The sequence below is a fragment of the Ursus arctos genome, unplaced genomic scaffold (assembly GCF_023065955.2).
Source record: "Ursus arctos isolate Adak ecotype North America unplaced genomic scaffold, UrsArc2.0 scaffold_4, whole genome shotgun sequence".
NCBI lineage: Eukaryota > Metazoa > Chordata > Mammalia > Carnivora > Ursidae > Ursus > Ursus arctos.
Window position 1 is genome coordinate 2630198 of NW_026623056.1, and position 27775 is coordinate 2657972.

The 27775-nt window shown below is 42.2% G+C and overlaps 1 protein-coding gene across 11 annotated transcripts in view; it reads right to left on the minus strand.

Moving 5' to 3' along the window:
• Window positions 1-8559: 8559 nt before the first annotated feature.
• The window catches only part of GOLIM4 (golgi integral membrane protein 4), a 75987-nt gene continuing 56771 nt past the window's right edge, over window positions 8560-27775 (minus strand). For 2 of the 11 annotated variants that reach the window (XM_026499086.4, XM_026499077.4), the window contains 8 exons: window positions 25455-25763; window positions 23561-23817; window positions 22756-22835; window positions 21255-21364; window positions 18500-18667; window positions 18117-18185; window positions 10533-10613; window positions 8560-10244 (listed from right to left, as the gene is read on the minus strand). In XM_026499086.4, the coding sequence (XP_026354871.1) occupies window positions 10098-10244; window positions 10533-10613; window positions 18117-18185; window positions 18500-18667; window positions 21255-21364; window positions 22756-22835; window positions 23561-23817; window positions 25455-25763 (1221 nt within the window). In that variant the 3' untranslated portion in view covers window positions 8560-10097. Of the gene's footprint in view, window positions 10614-18116; window positions 18186-18499; window positions 18668-21254; window positions 21365-22752; window positions 22836-23560; window positions 23818-25454; window positions 25764-27775 lie in introns of all 11 variants that reach the window. The other 9 variants (XM_026499081.4, XM_026499073.4, XM_057306548.1 and 6 more) reach the window with 5 other exon arrangements.

Consider the following 27775-nt stretch of genomic DNA (forward strand, 5'->3'; position numbering starts at 1 on the left):
GTGCTCAGCAGGGAGTCTGCTGGAGATTCTCCTCCTTTCCCACTGCTCCTCCCTGCCCCTGCTCTCTCTCTCTTTCTCAAATAAATAAAGAAATCTTAAAAAAAAAAAACCAGTAAAACAGTACAGTCCAAGAAAGACAAATACCATATGATTTCACTTGTGTGTAGAAGTTAAAACAAAGAAAAAAGAGACAAACCAAAAAACAGACTCTTAACTATACAGAACAAACTGATGGTTGCCAAAGGGGAGGTGGGTAGGGGGTGGGGGAAATAGGTGATGGGGATTAAGAGTACATTTATGATGAGCACTGAGTAATGTACAGCATTGTTCAATCACTATCTTGTACACCTGAAACTAATAACACACTATGTTAACTACACTGGAATTAAAATAAAAATAATTAAAAATAATTTTAAAAAACAAACGAAAATTGATTTTCAACATAAAAAAACCAATAGGTTAGGGTTAGTCTTGGGGGCACCTGGATGGCTCAGTTTGTTGAGCATCTGCTTTTGGCTCAGGTCATGATCCCAGGTCCTGGGATTGAGTCCCGCATCGGGCTCCCTGCTCAGCGGGGAGTCTGCTTCTCCCTCTCCCTCTGCTCCTTCCGCCTGCTCGTGCTCACTTGCTTGCTCTCTCTCAAATAAATAAATAAAACCTTAAAAAAATTGTAGGTTTAGTCTTCTGGCCTCTAAGCTAAGAAACAGTTCAGAGCTTCCATGTCCTGTCTCTTTCTCAGTGAGTCATAGACGTAAAGAAGGGAAGAGAAGCTTTGGAATTGAGTGCTGCAGATGAGGATTCGGTGGTCCCAGCCACAAACCGAGCGCTGCTGCAATTGTTCCCGTTTTAGGAGTGAGCAAGTGGAGGTGCGCAAAGATTGAGAAACTTGCCTCACTTCAGAAAGCTAGAGAATGGTGCAGCCTGGGGTCAGATCCCTGTCTGTTTCCTTGTCACGTGGCTGGAAGGAGCACAGACACAGTTATTTTCTCCCAGAGTATTTTAACTGTGATTTTCTCACCATTATGCATCATGATATCAAGATACTGAGTCATGACCAACACTGCCATGAGATAGAATAGAAAAGGCACGAGCTGTTTCTTGAAGCCTTTATGTCACTGATATACACACACATACTCATGCACACTGTTTCGTGATATAAAATGTATTTATTTCTTCCTATGATCTTACTCAGACATGAAACTAATGCAACTGCCAAACTACTCTCCTTTTGGGATTCTTTGTTATTCTTTAAAAACCACAGTTTGTGGGTTTGAGAAACAGTGATTTTGGAGGCAAAGCAATTGCATTATGAATTTTTTCTCCAAGAGCAGAGATTAATAGAACTATTGACGTGCACAATTCTCCACTGCAATGTTTGGCATTCCCCAGTGTGAATGAGGGAAAGACAGCTCTATCTCAGTACTATAGCATTTTTAATTTACTTGCGAATACTTCAGGATAGACGGTATGGTGCGCTTGTCTACGTGGATATGTGCATTTGTGGGGTAGGGGCGGCTTGTTAATGCAGGAAGTTCACACTGCTGGTGCTTGAACTATGAATACATGTCCCAGAGATGGTGGGTCAGCCCTTGAAGGAATCTAATCCAGTGATCTCCCAATGCTGGCTGTGCATTAGAATCATCTGAGGGTTTCAAAAAGAATTTAATAGTGGGGGCCTGGGTGGCTCAGGCGGTTAAGCATCTGCCTTGGACTCAGGTCATGATCACAGGGTCCGGGGGATGGAGCCCTGCGTCAGGCTCCCTGCTCAGTGGGGAGCCTGCTTCTCCCTCTCCCTCTGCTGCTCCCTCTGCTTGTGCTCTTTTGCTCATGCTCTCTCTCTCTCAAATAAATAAAATCTTTTTTTTAAAAGGTTAAAAAAAGAATTTAAGAGATATTTTATTTTTAAAATTGTACAATAAGATTGACCTTCTCTTTTGTTGCACAGTTCGGAGAGTCCTCATACCTGTACAGATTTGCATACCACTCTCACAGTCAGAACAGAGAAGAGTGTTAGCACCCAAAACACTCCATTTAGGGTCACACCTCCCTGCCACCCTAATCCCTCGTGATGATAACTTATCAAGAGGCCTTTTAAAAAGACCAATGTCCAGGCTCTGCCCTGAGAGTTTCTGGTTTAATTAGACTGGGGTCAGGACAGGACTCTTTTTAAAAAGTGTCTTTGGTGGTTCTAATCTGCATCCAGGACTGAGAAACAGGTGGTCTCATGAGGGCCTACACTCCAGAGGCCACTATCACAAGATCTTTTACTCTCTTCACTTAAATCAGCACTGTTTTGTTAGATAGTACCATCAGTAATAAAAACATTTTTTTCATTCTAGAAATGAATGAATTGTATTCAAAATCGGTGGGTGAGCTGGAGGGAGTCTTGCACAGGTACTGGCTCCTCCCTCCACCCCAAGAAAGGTCTGAGCACCTGGTAAGCCTAGCGCCCATTGCAAGAGGACTTGGGCCTCTTAAGGAAGACTGTCAGGCACAGGATCTGGCCAGAAATCTAGCTGAATCTGTGCCTGGAATATTATGGGATCTGTCCTGAGCAAGTCGTTCACATCTTTTGCCTAGAATGCCTGAAAGGATAGGGATCTGTGCTTCATGGAGACGTCAGGAAAGCGTAGTGTGTGTGTCTGATGCCTATAAATATGTGCTTTGCAGGGTTGGCCCGAAGCTTGTGTTAACCATCAGAGCAGCCAGAGAGCATGTCTCTTATCAAGCCTCATATAGAAATCCCAGAATTTAAATTGTAATTAATCATCTGGTAGGGAGATGTTGGGGAGGGAACGTTACCCTTTCCTACTTTTAACTTAATCTGATCTTAGCAGCACTGAGACCAGGTATCACTAGCTTAGAAATTCCTCAGGTGTCAATCCAAGTTGAGTAACACTGTGTTAAAAATAATCTAATAATTTGAACAAATAAATTGGGTTAAATTTATTTAAGTCATTAAGTTGAACTTCATCTTCTGTCACCATTGCATCTAGACTTGGCTTCCAGCAAAGCAACTGGCTGGATGCCCAGTTCCACCACACAGCTGCCCATCATCTTCACCACTGGGCTCTCCACTTGGAGTTATAAACACTCCTTAGAAGATGTATTAGTTATCTATTGCTGTGTAACCAATTACTCCAAACCCTAAAAGAATATATGTTTATTATCTCAAGTTTGTGTGGGCCAGGAATCTGGGAGCAACTTGTCTAGGTGTTTCTGGTGCCGGGTTTCCACTGAGGTTATACTCCACTTGCCTAGTCTGATGGCTGGACTGGGGCTGGAGGGTCTGTTCCAAACTCACTCAGGTGGCTGTGGACAGGGGGCCTCAGTTTCTCACTGGCTGTTGGCTGGCTGGAGGCCTCAATATCTTGCCACACGAATGCAGGTCTCAACATAAGGCTGTTCAAATGCCCTCATGACATGGTAGCTGGCTTCCAAGAGAGAACAGGGAGGATGCTGCATTGTCTCTGTGACCTAATCTCTGAATCACACACCGTCCCTTCCCTTCAATTTTATTTGTTAGAAGTCGGTGAGTAAGTCTAGTCCATGCTCAGGGGAATGGGAACTAGATTCCACCTCTTAAAGAGATGACTATTAAAGATTTTGTGGATAAGCCTTAAAACTAACACAGGAGGTAATTGACCAGAGCTAAAGGAATACAAAGTGTTCGAATTGCCTTTATGGAAAAAAAAAATCTAATTCTACTAGGATGCATAAACTTAACAAGAATCAGAATACCTACAGAACCCCCAAAAAAACCTTTGGAGTTGAGATCACAAATTCGATTATCATTAATGTATTAATGGGCAGTTGTGGTAATTGGTTCTCATTCCTTAAGTCTTAAAAGGAGAAAGAACACACAAAAGACCAAAAGAAGTCATCTCATCTTGCTCAAACCCATGTTTTCCAAAGGATCAGTTCTTTAAAAGGCATGTACCTTATACAGAATTCTGTGTATGTGTTAAGAGACAAACAGAAATGACATTTAATTTCAAGCTCCATTAGTAACATATAGGGAATGGTAAGAACAAGGTCAGCCAAGATGGTGAAGGACAAAAGTATTTCATTCCAATTACTTAAAATAGTGTACAAATGCAGCAGCTGAGATAACATTGAGTGCTTGCCAACTTTAAATAGAAAGGATTACAGGAAAGAAATAGAAAGCCTTTGATACCTGAAAATCCAAAATGCTCTGTTTTCTATTGACATAATTGTTTTTATAGCAAGCATTCAAAGCATATATAACAGGTGTCTACAATCTGCAGGCCAACTCTAGCTTGCTTGCTGTTTATGTAAACAGAGTTTTATTGGAATAGAGCTATCCTCATTCCTTAATGTATTGTCTCTGGCTACTTTTACAGTACAATGGCAGAGTTGAGTAGTCAAGAGAAGCTCTATGGTCCACAAGGCTAAAAGATCGACTGTCTGGCCCTTTCCAGAAAAAGTTTGCCAATCTTTGGTGTAGATTAAAGAAGGAGGATATATGGGTATTCTTAACTTCATTAAAATAATCCTAAAGCTTTCAACACAGACTCTCTGGGCCTTAAAGACAGATCCAAGAGAAAACAAGAAGATCAAGAGATTGGCAAAAAGTATGTCATTATTTACTAAAATTTGCTACTTTTAGGGCAATATAACTAAAAGTTAGTGCCAAGGATTTCCTCTCAGCCTAATCTTCTTCTTTCTTTCTATCTATCATCTATCTATCATCTATCATCTATCTATCTATCTATCTATCTATCATCTATCATCTATCTATCTATCATCTATCAATCATCTATCTATCTATCTATTTATCTATCAATCTATCTAACATCTATCTATCTAATATACATCTGGAACTTAGGAGTCTTACTTCTTGTGACATGAAGAACAGCCAGTTGCAACAGGAAGAAATGAAGCTAATACAAAATACTGTACTTTATATGTAATGCTGAAGTCATCAGTATTCTTTAGGTTGTATGTGATTGAAAAGAACCTCAAACTTACCAAAGGGAAAAAAAAGGGAGGAAACCAAAGGATGTCAGAACCTGGGAATTTGAATACCATTCTCTTTATCATTCTGTCTCTGTCTCGCTCCCTTTCCCACTTTTCTTCTTCCTCCCTAACATCCCAGTCCTGCCCCTCATTCTGTGTTAGCTTCCTTTCTTCCTGCTGCAAGGAGGAGTCATGAAGAGTTACGGGGAGTCACGAGTATGACTCTTGGAAGCTCCAGATGTGCGTTTCCTGCCATTGTCAGAGCAGGCAGAGAGCATTTCTCCTCTCAAGCCTCAGAGAGAAACCCCAGAAGGGGGCGCCTGGGTGGCTCAGATGGTTAAGTGTCTGCCTTTGGCTCAGGTCATGATCTCCAGGTCCTGGCATCCAGTCCCACGTTAGGCTCCCAGCTCAGCAGAGGTCTGCTTCTGCCCCTCCCCCTGCTTGTGCTCTGTCTCTCTGTCTTTGTCTCTCTCTCTCTCGCTCTCAAATGAATAAATAAAATCTTAAAAAAAAAAAGAAAGAAAGAAAAAAAGAGAAAGAAATCCCAGAAGATGGAGCCCAATGGTTGGTTTGGGGACCAATTCCGTGGTTACAGGATTAGGCCTTTCTACAAATGAAGAGCAGAAGCAGAACGGGATGCAGACAAAAGGACAACCGGTGGATGAACACACGGCCTACCCCACCACACCAACTGGCCCTCCCACAGTAGGTTGACACAAGACCCAAGGACATTCTAGAGAACATTACATCTCTTCCTTGGCTTGGGCGGGGCTCTTGTAAGTCTTAATTGATTAATGCATTCTGGTTTGAAAACCTCTCTAGATTTCATAACTCCACCAACCTGTTTCTCAAAAAATTCTTTATTCCTCACACTGTAGTCGATGCTTCTAAGAAGATAGACATTAACAGTGTTACATTTTCCTTTGACCATGTATCTTTCTCTGACCAAATAATTCCAATTTCTTGGTTCCTCCTTAAGACCCTATGGCTGAGGTTTTGCTCATTTTTTAAATTTTTGACTCCCGCTAGATTTGTTTCTGCAGAATTTAAAGGACACCTTAATATATGAAACTCAGAATGTGACACTGGATAATGATCCATTCAACCCTGGCTATATTTGCAATTAACATTGGAATCAGATTCACCTGGGAAGGAATCCCAGCTCTGCCACTTATTCATTGTATGATCTTGAAATAATCAACATTCTTAGATGAGGACTGTAAGATATTCACCTAGTACATATTGACTATTTGAAGGTATCAGTGTTTGGGTTGCAACAATAAACAAGAGAAATAAGGTCTCCACCCTCACAGAACATGTATGTCAAAAAGAGTAATAGATCCGTTTATAGGCTGTTTCCCTACACTGCAGAGAGTACCGGGGTATGAAATACAGGTTGTTACAGAGGGACACAGAAAAGGTATGCAGCCTGGACTGGGGGACAGGGGTGAGGGGGAGGTGTCCCAGACGGAGACCTAAAGCACTGAGTCAGGCCAAGAAGAGAGTGAATAGGGATTGAACAGTGTTTCTGGAGAGAGTGGGTAGTGAATTTACCATGATACAAGAGAGCATAATGATTTGAAGGAACTGAATATTAAGTATTAGTCAGGAACATTCAGATGGCAAGGGACAAATCCATTTTCAACGAGCTCAAATGAAAAAGTAGGATTTATTTGCTCACTCATCAAGCTATGGGTAGACTTGGCTGGCATCAAGGATGGCAAGATATAGGGACTGAAAAAATGCCACCACTCTTACCTCTGCCTGTGCTTTTGGTTTCTCTCTGTGGGTTAGCTTTGTTCTCTACTTCTGTAGACTGTTTTCTCCACTCAACTGAGAAAATAGACACCAGCTATCCGAAATTAACAACACAATAGCTCTGGCATTGGTCAAGGTTGGTTACTAAGAGATTAAGAGAGGAATGTGCTTCACAAAAAGGAGCCAGATTTATCATGATTCAGTATTAAAATGTAAATCAGAAGGCTGAAGAGATAAGATGGGGCCAGATCATGATTATGTAGGTTAAAGAGTTTGGAATTTTCCCTATGTGGAATAGCGATTTATTAAATAACTGTATAATGGGGGAGTGTTACTGTTATCTTTAGAAAGATCACACTGGCACAAATTTTTGGGATTGGTAGGAAAGAGCAAAGGAGAGAAGTTAAGGAACTGTTCTAATAGTTCAGGTAAAAGGTAACAGTGGCCTGAATCAGGATAGTAGGGATGGAAAAAAAAAGGGCAAATTTAAAGGCATTTTGGTAGCATCTGTAGGGAGTGAAGACAGAATCAAGGACGAACTTTGTTTCTGTTTTGGGAAGCTGAGCGAACTGAGATACTGAACCTAGAAGCAGGTTTTAGGTGGGGAAGAAGGGCAAATTCAGCTTTGAAAATCATAAATTTGAGGTGGAATGGGTCATAGAAAGTTAGGCTGAAGAAATGGATCAGGAGACATGCGTCTAAGACATAGATGGGGAAAGACCTCTAGGACAAAAGTGGAAGAACACTAATATTTAAGGGCATGAAGAGAATCTGGTGGGGGGTGGGGATTGAGAAGTAGCAGCCAGGATGGTAAGAAGAAAACTAGGAAGAGATACTACAATAGAAGACAAAAGAGGATTCAAGAATAGAAATAGAAATTGACCTATTTTTTTTTTTTAACGGCTGTGCAACATGCCACAGTATGGGTGTACCACGATGTCATGAGAGGACTTGAGACAAAACAGAACTCAAAGCAGTTAAATAATGTCAGATGCTCCAGGAGGGCAAAATTCTTCAGCTGTGAGAAGGGGGAGTCCATCAACCTTAAAGGATTGCTGTGGGGATAAAGTGGGTCCTATTCACACACTGCCTGCATTATGAAGGCATTCAATAAATGTCAATAATTTTCCTTTATGAACGTGAGCTGCTGTAACTTACCCATGGTTCAGAATATACACTTACTCAAGGATCTTTTAAAATCACGCTTACAATATAGTCATTACATTGTACTAATGTAGTTTTTTGTGTTCCACTGTACTTGTCCCTAATGAATGTGCCTTTTCTCCCCTCCTGACTATGTCACTGGGACCGAATCCTTTGATTTATTGGCTGCACCAAAAGTCACAGATTAATTGGCGAGATAAATACAAGTGACATTTTATTTCTGCACATCTCATTAATGTAGCTCAACTCCGACTGATCAGTTCTCTTCCAAACACTAGCTAGGATGGGACAGGAACTTGGTGACGTACAGAGTAGAATGGTTTGTGCTGGTTGCTTTCCTAGGGGGGATTTAAGATGCGTTTCTTTGTTTTGAAGGTGCTCACATAACAGTCTCTTACATTTCTGTACCTATTTATATTTTTTCCCCCCAAAACTAGCTCAAATAAAATAACAATTCTTAGTTCTTTCTTTAGGAAAGGGGGAAAGAAAATCAAGTACCAATCCAATTAGAGAGAGAGAGAAGGAAAGTAGGAACAGGTTGGAAAGGCATTTTATAATTCATTAATCTATACTTGTACCTCCTAAAATTTTTCCTTTTATAAAAAAGAACTGAAGAATAAGATCAGAAACTAATAAGAAATCACAGACTTTAAAAGATTTAGCACTTGTTTTTTATAGCTTTATTGACTATTACCAAGTTTCAATATAGTTCAAATAATTAAATACTGCAACTGGGACATTAAAAATACAAACTAATTTACCAAAATAATTGTATTCTGAATATTATGTACAATATTATACATTTTACATTACATAAAGGGTTTTTATACATAAAGGTAAATTTGATTTATGATTATTGAAAATCCAAAATATATTTGAACAAAACATTCCTATGCATACATACACAATCACTCCACTGGGATAATCAAAACCATACATGAGTGTGGTTATTAAAAACTAACATTACATTCATACAAAAATGGTAGAAATTAAATGTCTTTATTAGTTTGAGAGATTATAAAACCACACACATATGAATTATATTACTTAATTCTATATATTTAAAAATCTTCATGTAGAGAGACAAATATGTCTCGATCCCAAAAGAAATTTTTGATTTTTAATTCTTTTATTTTAGGGCACTTTTGTAGTTATTAAAATGCCATATATGGGCATAACACAAGCTCCAATCCCAGCAAACAGAAAAGTCCTGAGGGTCTATCATATCACCAAAATTAACCCTATTCAATTGTATAATCTGGAATGCCTTCACATCCCTACTTGTCATCAAAGTGCTTGCAGACTGAGGAACACAGTTTATGGGGATATATTACTGTAGAGAACTAGATATTGAAACAAGGATATCACTAGACGAGTTCAGAAAAAAAAAAACTGAATGGGTGCTCACATAGAAAATACCACCCCCACACACTAAATTAGCTATTAAACAAGGTGCCAGTCCTTCAAGAAGGTTAATACACTGATGCGTCCTACCTTGTTTGAATACTGGAATATCAAAGTCCAGACTACTGAGGCATGAGTTTTAGTACCATCTCGTTTTAAAATCTAATTCCTTTCGAGAACAGCAGTGATTTAAAGTAAAGCCAAACATTTTTCTAACTGATATGAAAAGACTGAAAAAAAATGTCTTTATAACCAAAATGCCTTTCCAGTTGTATGTCTGTATGTGGACCTTATTCCAGAGGCATACAGAGGGGTGAAAATTCCATCAGAACTATACACAAGAACCTCAGAAAGGCTGCAGTTAATAAACTGGCCATTCTCCTTAAAGGCTACACAGCATTTTGCAATATTCCCTATTTGAAATCCTGTATTTTATTAAAGGCAAACAACGGAACACCTGGAAACAAGAAGATAGAAAAGTAACAAGCTGAAATATACAAAATCGGTGCCCTTTCCAACATCACATCATCTATGAAAAGCGAGATTCAAAGGCTAAGGTTTGCTTTCTTGTTTTTCTTCTTGTTCGTGTTTAGCTTGAATATAAAAGAAGCTCTAACCTAGGTTATCAAAATATATTCATATAAATGTATGAGCATTTCTAATACAAAAGTTAAAAAAAAGTCTAAGTTCTTAATTTTCGTAATTAAATATCCTAGAGTTCAGTAGGCAGCTTGATTTCTGAGCAGCTTGAAAAGACCCGTCGGCTGAGCCCTGTCCGCGCGGCCCGGCCCCTACATCTCCGCTCGTCGCTGGGATTTCTCCGCAGCCGCGCCGCCGTCTTCCTCCTCTTCCTCCTCCTCATAGGGTTCCTCTCGGCCTTTGGGGCGGTTGTCATCTCGAACTGCTTGTTCTTCGCCGTCATTGTTTTTTTCATCGCCCTTAAAGGTAAAAGGAAAAGGGAAAACGAAGACATAGGGTATAGAGTTAGTGATATAAATATCCCTCTTTAAAAAAAAAAAAAAGTGAAGTTATTCAGTTTTAGAGAAAGGAAACAACTGCTGGAATACGTTCCGATAGGCAACAGCGCTCGTCTCTTCTAATCTAATGCTGGGTTGGCCTGTTGAAACTGCGGCACCGGAGCGGACCCGCCGCGATCTACCCGACCAGCCAGACCTCTCTCCGACGCATGCGCACACGCGCGGTCGCCATCTCGGTGCTATACATACGTTTTCCTCATTTTCACCATAGGTGTCTTCAGCATTATGTTCCAATTCCCTTTTTTTCTCTTCAGTCAAATCTTCCTGAACCTGAAAGAAACCAGAAATAGGTGACCCCTTTTATTATTTAAGCACTTGCAACAACATATTTTGATTTCCAAACATTTTATTAAAAATAGAAGAAACAAAATTAAACTGAAAATAAACTTGAAAAAAGACAAAATCTTTTTGAGTCAAAGATTTAACTTGTCTATTAGCTATGAAGAGATGTATAATATACCTCCTACAAAAAATCAATGCCATTGATTCAGACCCTAGGACCTTTGCGTTTGAATTTCTCATTTCTTTGAATAAGCGTTAACCCTACAAGTATAACACCTGAAGAAATTCAGCTTATAAAATTAAAAATTCCCCTTTTCAAAATGGGGGAATTGCAGAAGTCTGAAGACCCTGACAGAATGTAAGTTCTAGGAAGACAGGAACCATCTGTCTTAGTCAAATGTCTTCAATACCTAGATATGTACCTGACACGGTAATTGCTTAAGTACTGATGAATGCAAGAGTCAATGAATGAATAAGTGAATCAATGCACACAATACCTGCTCTGTAACAGCACAGAAAACAGACACCATTACCTATACATGATGTAGTAGAAAACAGAGAAAATGTGTATATATAATCTTATAATTTAAGAATAAAGTTCTCTGGCTAAAATATCTAGAACATAGAACACAATCATTTCAATTTCTTCATGAAATAGTTACTATACTGCCCCAAATCCCTACATCTCTTCAATGTTCTAACATGCTATTTCTGTTTTAAGTAGTTTTCTCTTATGTGCACTATTACTATTATCTGTTTGTCACTGATCCCAACTATTTTTTTCAAAATGCAAATCAAAGAAAGCACGCAAATATTTTTGCAAAATAATCTCTATTTAAAGATCACATTCCACAAAAATATAAAGTAAAATATTTTCTAGCTTAACTATTTTCAAAACCATATGCATACCAAAAGATTAAAGTTGCTTGAATTTCAAAAAAAATCCTGCCTATCCATTAAGCATCATGTAGTATCCTGGGACTAAAAGAAAACCTGACCTGTCCTAGGATAGCGGTATAAGAGCAGTCTTCCTGAATCACACACAGAATTTCCAGATTGAGGGTGGGGGCGGGGGAGGGGGTGTTAAAAATCCCAGAAATGGGCAAGGGAGGGAAAGCACACAGGTGTTACACTGAAAGAGGAACAAATTAAGGGCTGTTTCAAAGTGTCCAGCCCAGGTGTGACAGGAATGAACCACAACCCACCATACAAGCTTTGGCAGGAACCTGGCTTGTTAAGAGCTGACAAAGATGATCTTTCAAAGACGCCTCGACCCCCCAGCTTCCTGAACCTCTTCTAATCACCCCAACGTCAGCCAGACTCACAGCCTCTAAACTACAATGGAACCAAATAAATACATTCTGGGGACAGAGTCATAGAGCTTTTTTTTTGTATTCACATGTCCCAGTGGCGTTAGCTTAAAAGAAGACACCCTCATCTCACCTTCAGGCTCTTAGCAGTGGTCTGTGACATCTCTTCTGCCCTTCACCACAGAATCTCACAACACCACTTGGGATGAAAACACTGAATTACTAATTTCAGGCTACATATATTAAAGTCTCACTAACTGAAACATCGTTAAATTGCCAAAGTATCCCCATCAATTTCAGTGAACAAAGGCCTGTCTTCTGTAGCCTTAATAATGAAAATATACTAGTGAACACCAAACTTGGTTTAGTTGGGGTTGGGAAGGACCGGCCTTGAAACTGCAATATGGTGAGAAAGAATATAAATCAGGGTCCACAAATTGTTTTTTGTAAAAGGACAGATTTTGTAAATATTCAGGCTTGCTCAGCGATAAAGTCTCTCGAGCAGCTACTCAACCCTACCACTGGGGTGCAGAAGCAGCCTTGGACAAGACGTAAACAAAAAGGCATGTGCCAGTGAGACCGGACTTACAAAATGGACCGAGGCCTGTAGTCTGCCAAACCCTAACATGGGCTGTGGAGTCAGACAGACCTGGATTAAAACCCTGGCTCCCAAATGCTGGCTGTATAAAAATAAAGTCACTTGTTTCTATTATGAAAATTTGCCAGCACATACAAATAAAGCAAATAATTCAAGGAACTCCTTACAGCCATCACCAAGGTTCAAAAGTTAGCTCAACGGTGCCACCCTTGCATCACCAATCAGTGTTATTATTTTATTTTTTTTTTTGATGAGCCATTCTTAAAAATTCTAGACATCATGTAATTTCATCCCTACCCAGCTCAGTATCTACCTCTAAAAACAATGGATTTTTCTTATATAATCACACCTGATAAATAGTCCCATGGTATCATCTAATGTTTAGTTCTGACTTAACAGTTTCCTGATTATCTTCAAACTGTCGGGGGCCTGGGTGGCTCAGTTGGTTAAATGCCTTTGGCTCAGGTCATGGTCCCAGGGTCCTGGGATTGAGCCCTGTATCAGGTTCCCTGCTCGGTGGGGAGCATGCTTCTCCCTCTTCCCTTACTCCTACCCTCTGCTCATGCTCTCTCTCTGTCAAATAAATAAAAACCAAAAATCAAAAACAAAAACAAAACAAAACAGAAAATTCCCAAACTGTCTATTTACAGTGGGTTTGGTCTAATCATCATCCAAACAAAGGCCATACCTAACAGCGGTTCTGCTTTTTAACGCTATTGACTTGTTTTCCTGTAGAATGACCCACACTCTGGATCCATCGGCTTCTTTAAGGTATCACTTAACTCATTCCTCTAGCCCCCACATTTCTTATAAAAGGAAGTCAAAGACTTACATGAATTCAGATTTGATTTGCAAAGCAAGAGTTTTTCATAGGTGATGATGCAGATTTTGTATTTTCATCACACTGGGAGGCACATAACACTCACCCCACTTTTTGTGAGGCTGAAGTTGGTCAGCGAGCTCAGAAGGTAACTGCCATGATAAAATTCCCTGACCGCCATTCATCTAGTGATGTCATCCGTTGATGACTGGCGCCTAAGTCACTTGGTTTAATTAGGGGCTACAAAAATGGTGACTTTCTTATTCCATCATTCCTTCTGCATTCACTAACTTCTATAAAGAAGAACTTGCCCATATCAATTCTTTAGTTACTATCCTTGGTATACTTAATTACAATAGCCTCTAAAATCAGGTCTGGGTGGGCTCTAATCATGGTTCCAACAATAACAAGCTGTGTGACCTTCAAAATCTTAGCTAACCTCTCTGAGGCCCAAATTTCTTATCTGTACAATAAAAGGGTTTGATAAAAATCAGTGATTTTTAATTTTCTGTGTGGTGGGGCTCGGGAGTCATGGGCCCTTTTAATACATTGGGAAGAAATGCAAATGTATGCAAATAGGCACAGATACACATCATTTGACAAAAAAATTTCAGGAGTTTCAGACTTCCTGGAGTCCACCTGTTCTAGGAATACTTCTCCAAACAGTGTGTTCCTGGAGCTCTGATTCCTAGGCCCCACCACAGGTAAGATCAAAATCTGCAAGGGTAAGGTCCGATCCAGGAATCTGTACCTTTCACGTAGTCTGTCTGAGGTGATTCTTAGCCACAGCAAAGACTGAGAGCTACTAGCTTGAGTGACTGAGTGCAGGGTTAAGAGTGTCTCTGGCTAGAGAGATAAACACCCTTGCATAAATTCTTTCTTCTCTTCCCTGGAGATCTAGTGTAGAAAAATTGGGGTTGTTTATCAGTTGTCAATAGAATCTGAGAGAAGCAGCCCTGATGTAAATTACTCTTTTAATTTAGGGAACCCATAAATGAAAATTTTGCAATTTTCAAGTTTATAGATATACATTATTATTCTGGTAATATATTCTTCGTGTTTGGGACAAAAGTAATGTGAACTCATCTTAAAAGGCATTACTGAAAAGGAACAAAATAATACGGAGTTTCTAATTTTCAAATATGCTTAAACTAATAACAGAAGCCAAATGTTACTCTTTTATAATGGAGACACACCAGTTATGTCTTCCACATTCGACCCTCTTTAGTATCCTGATAAAGCTGATGCAAACACTTTGTCAAAGATTTCCCAACACTGCTCCTCATTACTCATTTTTATTCACCGAAATCTAATGTCTTAGGCATTTTAGAAACAGTCCCTATGTGATGTAGCAAAGTTTAATCACCAAAATAAGACAGATCTACTGAGTCTGAAATGGGCTTTGGCTTTACAGATCAAAGATGTCATGGGATGAGACAGGACCCAGAAGGCTGAACTTGAAGTAGTCCAGAATGTTAGGATCCAAAGATGTGCATGGAATGGGACAAAGGAAAGGCCTTGGGCGACAGCAGTCCCGTGAGGGACACCACAGCTGGCTGGTCATGGTTAACAGGGGGCTGTGCCGCCTGGCCTGCTCAGTGCTGCGGAGACTCACAGGCTGGCAGTCCCACGACAGGGAGCCTAATAACCCCGTGCGCGCTCTCCCACGAGTGTGCAGATCCATCTATTTTCAATTATATTTGGCGAAAATGAGCACTCAGAGTTTTCAAGCGGTCATTTAACTTATATACTTTTTTGAACATTTAAATCACTTTTAAGCACCCATAGCACTTTTTTGGCAATGACGTAACTTGTCTTGTTTGCTCATAAGTAAATAAAAAATCTGAAAAGTAAGCAACGTGGGGATGGGATCCCCACACGAATGTCCCAAGCAATAAGCCAGGATCACTTGTTCATAGCCATCATTTTCATGTTGTAGAAGGGTAACGCTGTCGCACGAAGATAAAAGAGAGGCAGGGACAGTGCAAATTTCCGAAAAGCGCACTTGTCTTGGGTCCCACTCTCTGAGCTCAAGTCACAAGTCTGAGGGGCTGGACCTCTGAGCAGGGAGGGCCCTGGCAAGACGCACTTCCTCCCTAGGAGCAGATGCTAATGGACGTCAGGTGACGTGGGATGGGCGGGAGGGGAAGCGATGACAGCAATGGGTCATACATCCCTGTAGTCAGTTGGGGCGGCTGGAAAACTGTGAGGCTCGATGCAGAGAAGGACGTGTAGGACACGGCACTGCATGGCACAGAGCGCCCCACAAATGTCTCACATGGATCACTTATAAACAACACGAAATGGGTTCTCATGCACTGCATTCCTCTCTTTCTCATTTTGCTGCAGTCTGGTGAGAACTTTGTCTCTATTACTAGTCCTTAAATGGTATTTGGGAACCACTCTTCTCCCTCCTCCAGGGAAGAACTGGGAAGAACCGGAAGAGGTAGCAAGATCCAGTAACTAATCATCTCAGGAACTGACCGAGGAATGCACCACAGCCTGTGAAAGGGCCGCTCGGGGCAGAGAGGAGAGTCACCCAGGGAAGGGGAAAGGCAGGCTGAGAGCACTCTGACATGGGAAGATGCAAGACCTCAAGCCTACGCAAGACAGGGCCAGAAAGAGGGACAGAGACGCCAGACAGAAATTTAGAGCAGGGAACCAGAGAAAGAGAAGCAGGACCCGGGGCCTGCTGCAGGGAGAGAAAAAGGCTCTGGTGGGCTCAGCTGACCTGAGGGTCGAAGAGCAGAGGTCCTCACCTCGGCCTGTCACCACTCTCTTCCCCTCCAGTCTCTTTCTTTTTTCCCTATCCTTAAACCTGCTTGGATCACAGGAGTGCTCTCTCCACCTTAACCGACATAATATGAACATAAAAAAAAAAAAAATCAGTAAATACTGATTAAAATTTAATGTTTACCCTTCTGCATTTTTAAAAAGAAGCCAAGGTGAACCTCCTCTCTTTTAATCCCTCAAAGATATCTGGCATCTGACATAATGAAACAGAATAATATTTGTCCAGACACCCTGTTACAAGAGAAGTCCAGATGAATACCTTTTTCTTGCCAAATGTCCTAATATTCAAGGCTGCTAGTTTTGCTAGTGCTCTCTTGTGATAACACAGCTCAGGATCTTGATCAGGATGAACAGCAGGATGAGAACAAAGAATAAAAAGATGGAGCCAGAGAGCACATGACTAGAGCTATCTGCTGCCAACGGCTGTAAAGAGCAACAACCCTTTCTGTTTTTCTGGTGTAAGTGCAAATTTTAGCATTAGCTCTGAGAAGTGGACAACAAATGCAACAAAAATGAAACAGCGGGGCTAGTCGAGAAACTATGCACAGGAGTAGAGCAGCACATGTACTCTGGGCAGGATCCCCAGGGGTGGGGGGAATCTGTCTGGGCTGATATTTGCCCATCCGTTCCATTCATGCAGTTCCCCTTAGGCTAAAGCCCCACATCGGCAAGAAGCCTGGCTGAGCAGCCCCTCTGAACCGGAGCTTTACTGGGCCAGAGAGACACTAAACACAGGGCCTTGGCTCATTCGTATCATACCCCCAGGCATGGAGCGGCAGTGGCCCCCACAGTAGAGCACTGTGACGAACCAGCTCCAACCAAGCACATTCATCCATCACTTACACAGATGGGCCACCACGACAGGTGCTCCTTGAAACTAATTAACAATCATCGGCCAGAAGTTAACAATAAAAAGGAAACTAAAATGAAATTTAGGAAATTCCATCCATGGAGGAATTTGGCTCAGTTGGTTAACGTCTGCCTTTGGCTCAGGTTGTGATCCCAGAGTCCTGGGATCAAGTCCCGCATCCGGCTCCCTGCTCAGCGGGGAGCCTGCTTCTCCCTCTGCCTGCTGCTCCCCCTGCCTGCACGTTCTCGCTCTCTCTGTCTGACAAATAAATAAATAAAATCTTTAAAAAAGAAAGAAATTCCACCCATGAGGCAGTTGAGTGGCTCAGTCGGTTAAGTGTCCAACTCTTGATTTTGGCCCGGGTTGTGATCTCAGGGTTGTGAGATTGAGACCCGTCTCAGGCTCTGCACTCAGCATGGAGTCTGCTTGAGATTCTCTCTCCCTATCCCTCTGCCTCTCCCCACCCCATGCTCTCTCTCTCTCTCTCTCTAAAGTAAAATAAATCTAAAAAAAAAAAAAAAACAACAAATTCCACCCAAGTGCATTTTATTCAATTGAGCTTCTTACATATTTTTCCTTTTCTTTATCATTAAATTTCATTATGACACTAAATTCTTATGAGGGAAGAAGCAAAAGTAGAGACTCTAAAAAAATTTTTGGAGGGTGTTAAGTGTATTCTAATGGGCACTGTGGGGCAGGGCACCCCTGTGAGGGAGAACTATGGCAATGTCTACAGAGCAAGTTACAGGGGTTACTCCAGACCCCCTCAATAGGCAAAGCTTTGTTCTTCTCTCCTTTTTGAGAGAAAGAAACAGGAGAAAATAGTCTTAGAAAGATCACATAGACCTATGTCCACCATTCCTAGAAGGCCGAATGTCTTCTTTTCAGTTCAAAATTTCTAGTGAGAACCAGAAGGAAGGATTCTATGACCCTGTTCTTGTTACTAACTACCAAATGTCTCTACTTCCACAGTCCATTTCCTCTTGAAAGGACCTCTTCTCAGCCCACCTATGGCTTTCTGAGGGCGTCTATAGAAGGCCTGTCAAAGCCGAAGCCGCCACTCAAGGGGCTTGTGATGCGCGAAGCATCCTGACCAGTTTCCTGCATTCCGCCTCCCTACCTCCTCCTCTCCCTCTTCCTGGTACTGCTCGTCAACATTATCCTCCTGCTGGTCTGGGTTTCCTGCCATCTGTTGAAACAAAAGGGGAAGCTCAAGTTACTGAACGGTGGAGATGCTGGGACAAAGAACGAGCTTGCTGCTGTAAAAAAGGTACTTTTAATGCATCGGTGGCCAGGAAATGATGAACAATCCTTCCCAACACAAAACCTAGGAGGGGTGTTAACCTCTCTCCCTGAGTGTGGGCATATCCTTTCACATGATGGCCTAAAACCCAACCAAAGAGGCAAACCTGTCGGCGTGCATTAGGGCTCACCTTTGGCACAAACCAGGCAGGGATTAAGACGCCCGGGTTAAAACCAGCCTCTGCACTAGCGTCTGCTTACCACCAAATGTTCCTCCATTTCTGCGTTCTCTTGCTTTTGATTACTCTGTTTGGGCTCTTCATTTTCATCTGGCAAATTTTCTTCTCTCACTTGCTCGGCTTCCTCAAACTCGTCTTCGCCTTGATTATTAGGGTCATCTGCTGGGTTTATATCCTCTACAGCTGCCCTCTGCAAAATTTTAATAAAAAGCAACCACTACTTCAAAATCCAGGATCCAATTTAATTTCATTTGAAAGGCCACACACTGGCAGAAAATGAAATCGTCCTTCACCAGATTGTTCAGATCTGTCCTTGCCAACACTCACAAGTACACATCCCACCGTCAAAAGATAAAACTCCTGCTTTATTTGTCAGAGGCTGAATGAATCAGAATGCAGTACAAACAGCACTTGTTTTCTGCAAGCGATTCTGAGACAGTCCTCCAAATTCTATCACAAGAAATGTGAGTGTAACTAGACAACAAGAAAAATAGTTAATAAAAGCTAAAAGACCAAGTACGAGAAATCATTAAAATGAGAGATTTAGATAGGCAAATTGTAACTTGTCTCATGAGTATGTTGATTTTTATACAAACTTTCCCCTGCCAGCGATTTTTCCCATGTTAAGTGGGTGGAGAGCCGTCGAGAGTGAGAAGGCCCCACCAGAAAGGACCTAAGAAAGGAGCTGTGAAGGAGACAAGAAGGGGCTCACCCAAAAGTAAGCGCTCGATTTCTAGCATGAACATGTTTCTGTAGAACAAACATGACCAAGAAAGAGAGCTGCCCTGGCTAGGGACAGGAGACAACGCGATGAGCTGACCCAGTCTTCAGCAGTGTATCTTGAAAAATCTCTCCCCCAACCCCCACTCCGGCCGCTCTCAGTGATGCTGTTCAACAAATGCCCTTCACATGATCAACTTGAGATCTCTATTTGCCACTCAAACTCCCAAAGCACCTTTCAAAATAATACATATCCTCATAAAGATTCAGATTTTAAAGCCCGAGCTCGGCAGACACGGTAATGCTTGCAGGAGGAGCTTCCCGATGCCTCCAGGGTCACCAACAGAACACTTGACTGAAGCGGCAAATGCTTCCCAGAGATGAGGCCTCAGGGTGAGATTTAGTCCAGACAACAGGACTCCACTTTGATTCACTTTGGGGCCCTGAACATAGTCAAGGGCTCACCGCGGTCTCAGCTGACTTACTATGTGCAACCCCAGGTTATACAGTCCACGCAAGTGCAGGGGACACTTTTCTTGGGACTATAGGGTGACAAATCATTGCCTTCACACAAAGCCAATTACTCCACAATCTCGTTATATAGATTTCTTTTTGTGCATCATCAATAATTTGTGTGGAAACACAGGAAAAATGTAACACATTCTCTTCAGAAAAAAAAGTACCAAAAGCCTTTGCAAAAGCCCACAAAATGTACACACTGGGTCCAAGTCTAGCCAAGTAGCAAGTAAAGTTTAATAGGCACGGTTGTTACGTTCAAATAAAACAATCAGTTATAACTCAATGAAGCTGGAACCAAAAAAAATAAAATAATTAGATGAGACAGAGAGACAAGTAGGCTAACAATTTCTAATTGAAAGAAGGAATGGGAGGAAGGCCACCAGTGTGCCCTCGAGAACGTGTAAACCGCTAACGGGAAGAGTGAAGTGTTATACAGTCCAGTAGTCAAAGCACACAGCACCTCCCGGGGGGGTGACTGGAACGGGCATCCTTTTGCTGCCCCTCCACCTGTCAGGTGTGCACTTGCTTTCTCGTTCCTCTTGCAAGACACTCTCTTGCCCTCTCACAGTCTCTAGCTCCCTCCCGCTCCCCGCTCTCTGGAGCTCCTGCTCTTTCCTGAGCATACCTGGACAAATGCTGACCCATGGCCACATCCCTGTGCAAGGAGAAAAGCCATTTCCATCCAAGGGACTTCAGGCAGCTATCAGGAAGCCCTTCTCAACGATTATCAAGGAAGGATATGGATCCTCCTTTCCATACAAGCAGAACCCATATGACAGTATAGATTGAATTTCATCAACACGGTGGTTGATTTACTAGCAAAAGATGACAGGAGAGCCAAAGTAAGTTATAAAATTCATCTACACATCTGCACAAAAACACGCTCCCTGGACCCCTGCTTGCCTCAGGCCCCGGGCCACACAGCGAAATTGAGAGTCTGGGTCCTTTCAGTAAACACAAGGAACATTCCTGGTTGGTAGGTCTGTACCCATATATATTCGAACTTTTCTATAGCACCATGGTACAGATTTTTCTTTTGCTCCTCAAGCCACACATCCTCATCCGTCCATGGTTTGATGAAAATGGCCCCTGACTGCTGGGAGGTGACATGGTCACAAGACATACATGACGCTCCAGGGGACTCGTCAGCAGGCTCCACACCGGTCCATTTCCTTTCTCAGATTCTCTAATTCCCACACTTGCTTTTTTTTTCTTCCACCATCTTTCAGAATGTCTACATATTTCAATGCCTCTCAATTTTGCTTTTCTCAGTTTTAATTTTATTAGTCTAAAAGTTGGCAGAGGAAAACTCCTTTTCTGTTTTCCCAGAACAACTTCTGGGCCAGTCTCATCACATCACACACACATACCCCCGCGTTACAGTTAACAACATCGCTGAGGTAATTACGCGCTGATGAAATCACAGCCCCATCTGGAGCCAGAGCTGGAGCCAGAGGCGTGGCGTCAGGCAAACCTTCAAGTTTCCTTTCCTCCCTGGGGCGTGTCCAAGTGTCGTGACCGAAAGAGAGGACACTTACATCTGCCTCAGATTCCAGATCGGTTTCCTGCGGCCCCTGGTCTTGGGGCTCACGTCCATTCTCTGGGTCGTCTTCTGCCTCATCTTGGTGCTGGTTGTCTCTCTCGTAGGCTAGCAAACCGAAGGAAATACCATCAGTGCAGATGAACGAGACAGGGTTCTGCCCTTTCACTCAAAGAAAAGCCAACAGTGGGCTTTCCTCCAGGCCATCTCCCCCAGTCTCTCCTCCAGAGAGGTTAATTCACCACACGGGGCACATCTCAGCTTTTCTGAATAAAACCACGTCCTTCTCCCAGACCGTGTATCTAAGGAGACAGCGTGGGTGAGTGACATCATTCTCACCTTCCGAAACAAACGTTTACAACAGCAGCTGCATTCTCCCCCTTGTTATGCAAAAAAACCGCCAAAACTTTCTCAATAAAAGAAAGCCCAGTCAACTGGACACTGCTAAAATTATCAGCTAATTTTTGGTAATATCAGAGGAAATAGCAAGGTACCAAAAGAAGAAACCGCTAACGTCTCAGGAAATGAAAGAAAGAACAACCCCATCTGTGGAGCTCAAATCAAATCCAGCCCATCCCGAGTCGTCTGATACGGCAGTGAGGAGGGCTGCCACCACACAGATACATCTCAAATTGCAGCTCACAGACATTTACTTGCTGCTTTTGGAAAAAAATATTTCCATAAAGGGAATTTAGATAAGAGCATACAAAGAGAAGAACAAACAACTTTTTAAGTAAGATGTAAGAGGAAAGGTTAAGTACATGAAGAGTATTTAGCTTGTAGAAAATAGGGATGCAAGGTAACCAACCATCAGGTTTCAAGTGCACCAAGGGATTCATTAAATAAATAAGAGAATACACTGTTCTCTCATCTTACTGATAATGGAACAAGAAAGCTTAAAGTGCTGTACAGGGGGACATAAGGAAAACAATTTCTTGACTAGAAGGGCTATAAAATATCAGAACAGGCTATAGAGGGAGTTTGGGTAATCACTTTCTTTTAGACTCTTTAAAAAAGGATACATAGCTGAGTGTTAGAGCTGCCAGAGAGACTGTTACTTTCTAGTTCTATTATACAGTCAGTGATATTTGATAAATTACATAGGAGATGCTCACCACAAGTGAAAGCTACTATTGCCTTAATTTGAAAAACTTTTAGAGGCAATGATCCAAAGGCTTCCAAGGTAAGGCGAAAATGGAGCCATTTCCCAGAGTATAACAGCCCTATGATAATGTGTCAGAAATAACAATTCGGTATACAAAAAGCTTAAACTACGGGAAAAACATAAGAAAGGAAATAGATGATCTTGGGCTGTCTGGGCCACCAATGTGCACTGTTTGGGAGGATTACCAAAAACATAACAGCAACAACAACCAAAAAAGAAGAGCAGTACACAGATGTCCTTTGTGTGTACTCAGATGTGCACACTACTCTGAGCTGATACTACATGTTACCAAGTAATCTTATTAACGTATCCATCATCTAAGAAGTCTCACCACCTCCTTCCTCTTCTTGGATGCCCTGGTCCTCGGCTCCCTGAACAATGTCATGATCCATAGCATCATAAGGAGCTTGCTGCCTGTAAGGGACACAAACATCAACAATTCAGTGACAAATTAAGTGGCACAACTGGCCATAAGTCATTTCTATTTAAAGGCAGTAATAAACAAATTTTCAATGTTTTTTAAAAAGTCATAAACAAATTTTTTTTAAACCTTGTGCTATTAGGTTTCATAAAGATTCCAGATACAATTTCAAAGGATACTTTAAAAGAGATAAAACACCTTTCAAATGATAAAGTAAAATAAAGTTAGTACAAAACCTGCTAGGTTATTTTGAGACCTAAACTAAGCTTGGAGACCTAACACTTTTAATCAGGGGGGAAAATGTTGATTATTTTAGAAATTAAATATTTAGAAATTTAATTCTCAAGCCGTTGTTCTGCCCCAGCCACAGGAGACGCTCAAACTCGTGGGTAATAAACACACAAAGCTGTCTGCCACTTGCTTGTAAGAACAAGAGGAGTGAGGCACCTGGGTGGCTCAGTCGGTTAAGCATCTGCCTTCTCGGGCTCAGGTCATGATCTCGGAGTCCTGGGATGGAACCCCATATCAGGCCCCCTGCTCAGCAGGGAGTCGGCTTCTCCCTCTGCCTCTGCTGCTCCCCTCCCCTGCTTGCACCCCCCCTCCCCTCCCTCGTGCTCGCTCTCTCAAATAAATAAATATATTCTTTAAAAACAAATAAATACATAAAAATAAAGAGAACAAGAGGAGGGGCTATCTACACCCATCAGGAGGAGGCTACCGGAGCTGTTCTGGGGGCTGCGGCCGCCCCTCCTCGGGGCTGGCCTGCCTCTGCGGGGCGCCCTCTCTGGCGAGAAGCTGCTGCTGCTGTTGCCGCTGCCTCCACGAGTGTCCCTGCAGCCTCTGCTGGTGCAGAGCCTCCTGGCGTTCCCTCAACTGCCGGGCCTCCTCTGTCCGCCGCGCGGCCACTCTCTGCTGTTCCAGCTGCTCCTCGTACGCCGAGCGGAACCTGGTGACCGGCTTGGTTGAAGGATATACCTGAGGGAAAACGAGCAGGGGCCGAGCAAGAACAGTTGGGACCTCTGGGTTCTCTCATCCTTTGTTTCTCACGACAAACTCAGGAGGCAGGGCTGGCTGCTTTAACTAATCCCTATCTGTCAGGTGGACCGTGATTACACCCTCCGTCCAAGGTCATCCAAGGTCACCCATTTCCCAACTCTCTGAGCCGCCCTTGGCTTCTCTGAGTAACTGATCTTCCTGATTTGTGGGCATTTTGGCAGATTTGCAATGTGCTCCCTCTCACCTGGGAGAGGGCACAACAGAAGAAATCAGTTTTGGACCTTCATTAAATGTTATGTTCAAAAGGCTCTGCCATAAGTGGGCACTTGGTGACCTCACATTAATTGGGGCAATTTGTGAGCTGAAGCTGTGGCTAAGGCTTTTCCATGAAGAGTTTAAGATGCAGGGATACCAATTAATTCTAGGAATGCACAACCAGTCTCAGGTTACCCACAGTAAAGTAAAAAAAAAAAAAAAAAAAAGCCAAATTTCAGGTAAGGGTGGAGAAGCAAAGAACCAATTTCTTCAAAGAAAAAGAGACTGAGTGAGAACACAATACCTTCCAATGAAAGGAAAAACTGATATAGGAATTCTTAAACTCTGCTTCCCACTGAGCTGCCCACTGCTCTCTCCTCCGTCACCCTCTCTCCCAACCAACACAAGCACACGCGATTTTCACCAACGGAAAGAAGATGCAAGGGTGAGGGAGATCAAACCCATGGCGGGGATTACTTTTGAAGAACGCTACGAGGGACACAAGACTGGGAGAGGCTTCTCCACATTAAGGTTGCAGCAATATAGCAGTGCAATAGAGGCCTTTCCATGTACTCAGCCCAAAGCCTCAACCAGCTTGAAGTCTTAGAAAGTCTGAGGCCAAACACAGCTTCAGAGTCATAAATAAAAGGTGGTCAGCATCTATGTAAAGGCCAAGTAGCCCGCTGTTAGGTATCAGCGTAGAGACAGCGGAAGAAAGCTACCTCTCTGCGTTCAGTGTTGCTTCAAGTTCTTTCAAAGTATGATTCCTAATAATAATGGATTTTTTAAAGGGAGAAAACCTTATTTATGTGAGAGAGGAGCGGTCTGTAGGGGGAGCCTGAGCAGAGACTGGTTAAACATACTCCCCCGGGGGGGGGGGGCATCCTTAAGGGGTAAGATCAGCCTTTTGACAACTTAATAACCACCTTCAAGATGAATGTGCAGAAGCCAACCCACCGTTTGAGAGGAAGTGAACAGGGAGAAGGAGACCTCTGATCACAGAAAATGAGACCCTTCTCGGCCTCACGATGCCTGTGGGACTTGAGCTCATCTCTCCTCCTACTGCTCAAGGGAGGGGAGCACAGAGCTCCCCTGTGTGGCGCCCCTGACAGAGGAAACACGCACACCAACAGCCTTCTTGTTCCCCCAGGCATCTTTCTGAGGTACCCAGTGGCTCTGCTTTGGGCATGACGATAGAAAATCTACATACGTGCATAGAACACTGAGTGAACTCACTCAGATTTTCTTTTAGGGATTGTCATCGATGGGGAGGCTTTTTCAGTCTTTAAAAACGAAGCCACACCCCCCGTCCCAGCCCACAAACCACCACCCTGGTGGACGAGGAGCAGAGGACCTCGTACCCCGGCGGCGGGAGCGTGCCCGCCCAGGTCAGCTTCTTCCCGCGGTTCACGCTGGTCCTTCCACTCGCGGTCCTGTTCCTCCAGCCGCTCGGCCTGCCCGATCTGCTCCATCGCCTCCTCCTCCAGAGCCTTCCGGTGCTCCTCTTCCACCTGCCGCTCCTCGGGCTCTCTGGCGTCGGCTCCGTGCTGCTTCGGCTCCGCCGGAGCCTGAAACTCGGGCTCCTCCTGGGTGGGAGGGTCAAGTTTTGTTTCTTCCGTTCTTCTAGGAACCGCTTCGTGCGTCTGCCGCCCATCACTACTCCGAGACACCTAGGCCAAGCACATCACTGGGAATGATGCTCTTCTATTTTGAAAGCACTGATACAATCTCTTTATTACCACGTCTATGTTACAACATAAGCAAAATCCTGGAGTCTAGAAATAGAGTCCTGACTGAAAAGTATGGCTGCAATGGAGTCACTTAACTCTTCTCACTCTGTAATCTCACCTATAAAACAGAGATAACATAAGCACAATTTCACACCAGGAAGAGCACAGTAAGTAACCTAAAAGTAAAGCCTATACACGTGACCACATCTCAGCGGACCCTTCCCTCAAAAGCAAACTAACTCCTGTTTTCCCTCAAAACAAAATGGAAAAACCCCTCAACCTTCAAGTGATGAAGGGTGTATGTAGTTTTCTTCAATGTAAATTTTGTTTTCAATAATGATTTGAAAAGTGGGATACCTGGCTGGCTCAGTCGCAAGAATGTGCAACTCCTGATCTCAGGGTTATGAGTTCGAGCCCCATTGGTGGGGGAGGGGTGTAGCGCTTACTTAAATGAACACAACTTTAACAAAAATATAATGATTTGAAAAGACAAGGACAAGATCAAATTGAGGATGAGTTGGGTTTACTTTTTACTAATTAAAAAAAAGAATACCATTACTAATAGACATCCATGTTAACTAAAAATAGTGCGCATTAAACCAGATACAATAAAATACGTTTAACATATTAAAGTAGCATTTCTTCATAAATCAGAGGAAACTCTTTGTAAATATTTTGTATTGTTAATACATAAATTCAACATAAAAAGACATGTCTTTTTACAGAGAACTCTTCTTCTAAAATTGGTTGGTTTAAATTGGTTTTACTGGATTTAAAGTTTCAGAGATTTCCATGTGATTTTCATTACTTAGAAAAGAGGGGCAAAAAAAAAAAAAGATGATATAATATCATAAGAAAATTTATCACTCCTCCCCCCCAATCTTATTTACTGGAAAAAATAACTTATTTGGTCAGACTGCTCCTCCAAATTGAAATAAATGTGAGGCTCTCTTCTTAAGTTAGCAGAACTATAACCAAGAAATCAGAATGAATGAATGAATGGAGGAAAAAAGTCCTCTCTCAGACATCTGAGGACAACTCCTGGACATGTATGTTTCACCAACATCCTCACAAACCTGGCAGGTTTGACATAATACTGCCCTGGCTTTATATGAAATACTTCTCTAAAGGGCCTTAAGTGCTTTCAAATACTTGCCATTTATCTGCACAGCATTCATGTGAAAAAGGTTATAGAAGATAACTACTATGGCCACCTCACAGATGAAAAAATTAAAGGTCTGAGTCATTAAAAGATTAATTAATCCAGTAAACAGGTAGTCAGACTAGGATAGGGAATAGAACCAATTCCCAGGACAGGGATCTGGTCATGTTTTCTTAATAGTAACAGAGAAGGGTCCATGAAGACACAGAACATCCCGCCCGTAAAGCAATGCTCTGCAGGACTGAAGACTTCTATGAAGTCCATCCATAGCGACTTAATTATTCCCATAAGATGGTAACTCAGGATACATCTTCTCAAACATTCATTGTTAAAAACAACTTTCTCAGGGAGAAAGATAGCCATACTTGCCATTTGTATTATGCATGTGATTAAAAAACAACTATGTTAGAATTAAGGATGAGGGCGACCCTACTTTTAATGTCCCACTTATGAGAGATACTCTTAAGCAAGGCTCAATTTTTATGAAGAGCTGGAATACAAAAAAAAAAAAAAAAAAAGTGGATTAAGAGACAGGCACTCTCACCTTTGATAGTTTTATAAAGACCTCTTAAATACAATTTTTGGCTTGTTCTGTGTGGACCTAGAACTGCCTCAAGTTCAACTGTATTACCAACGTTAACACTTGAGTGGGCTATCACAGAACAGCCTCATTATCATTTAATCTTCTCACTCTACCCCCCAAAAAACCAAACAACAAGAACAACAACAAAAAAAACAACTCAGACACAACAGCCCCTTCAGAAAAAATAAACCCATATGAGTAAACAAA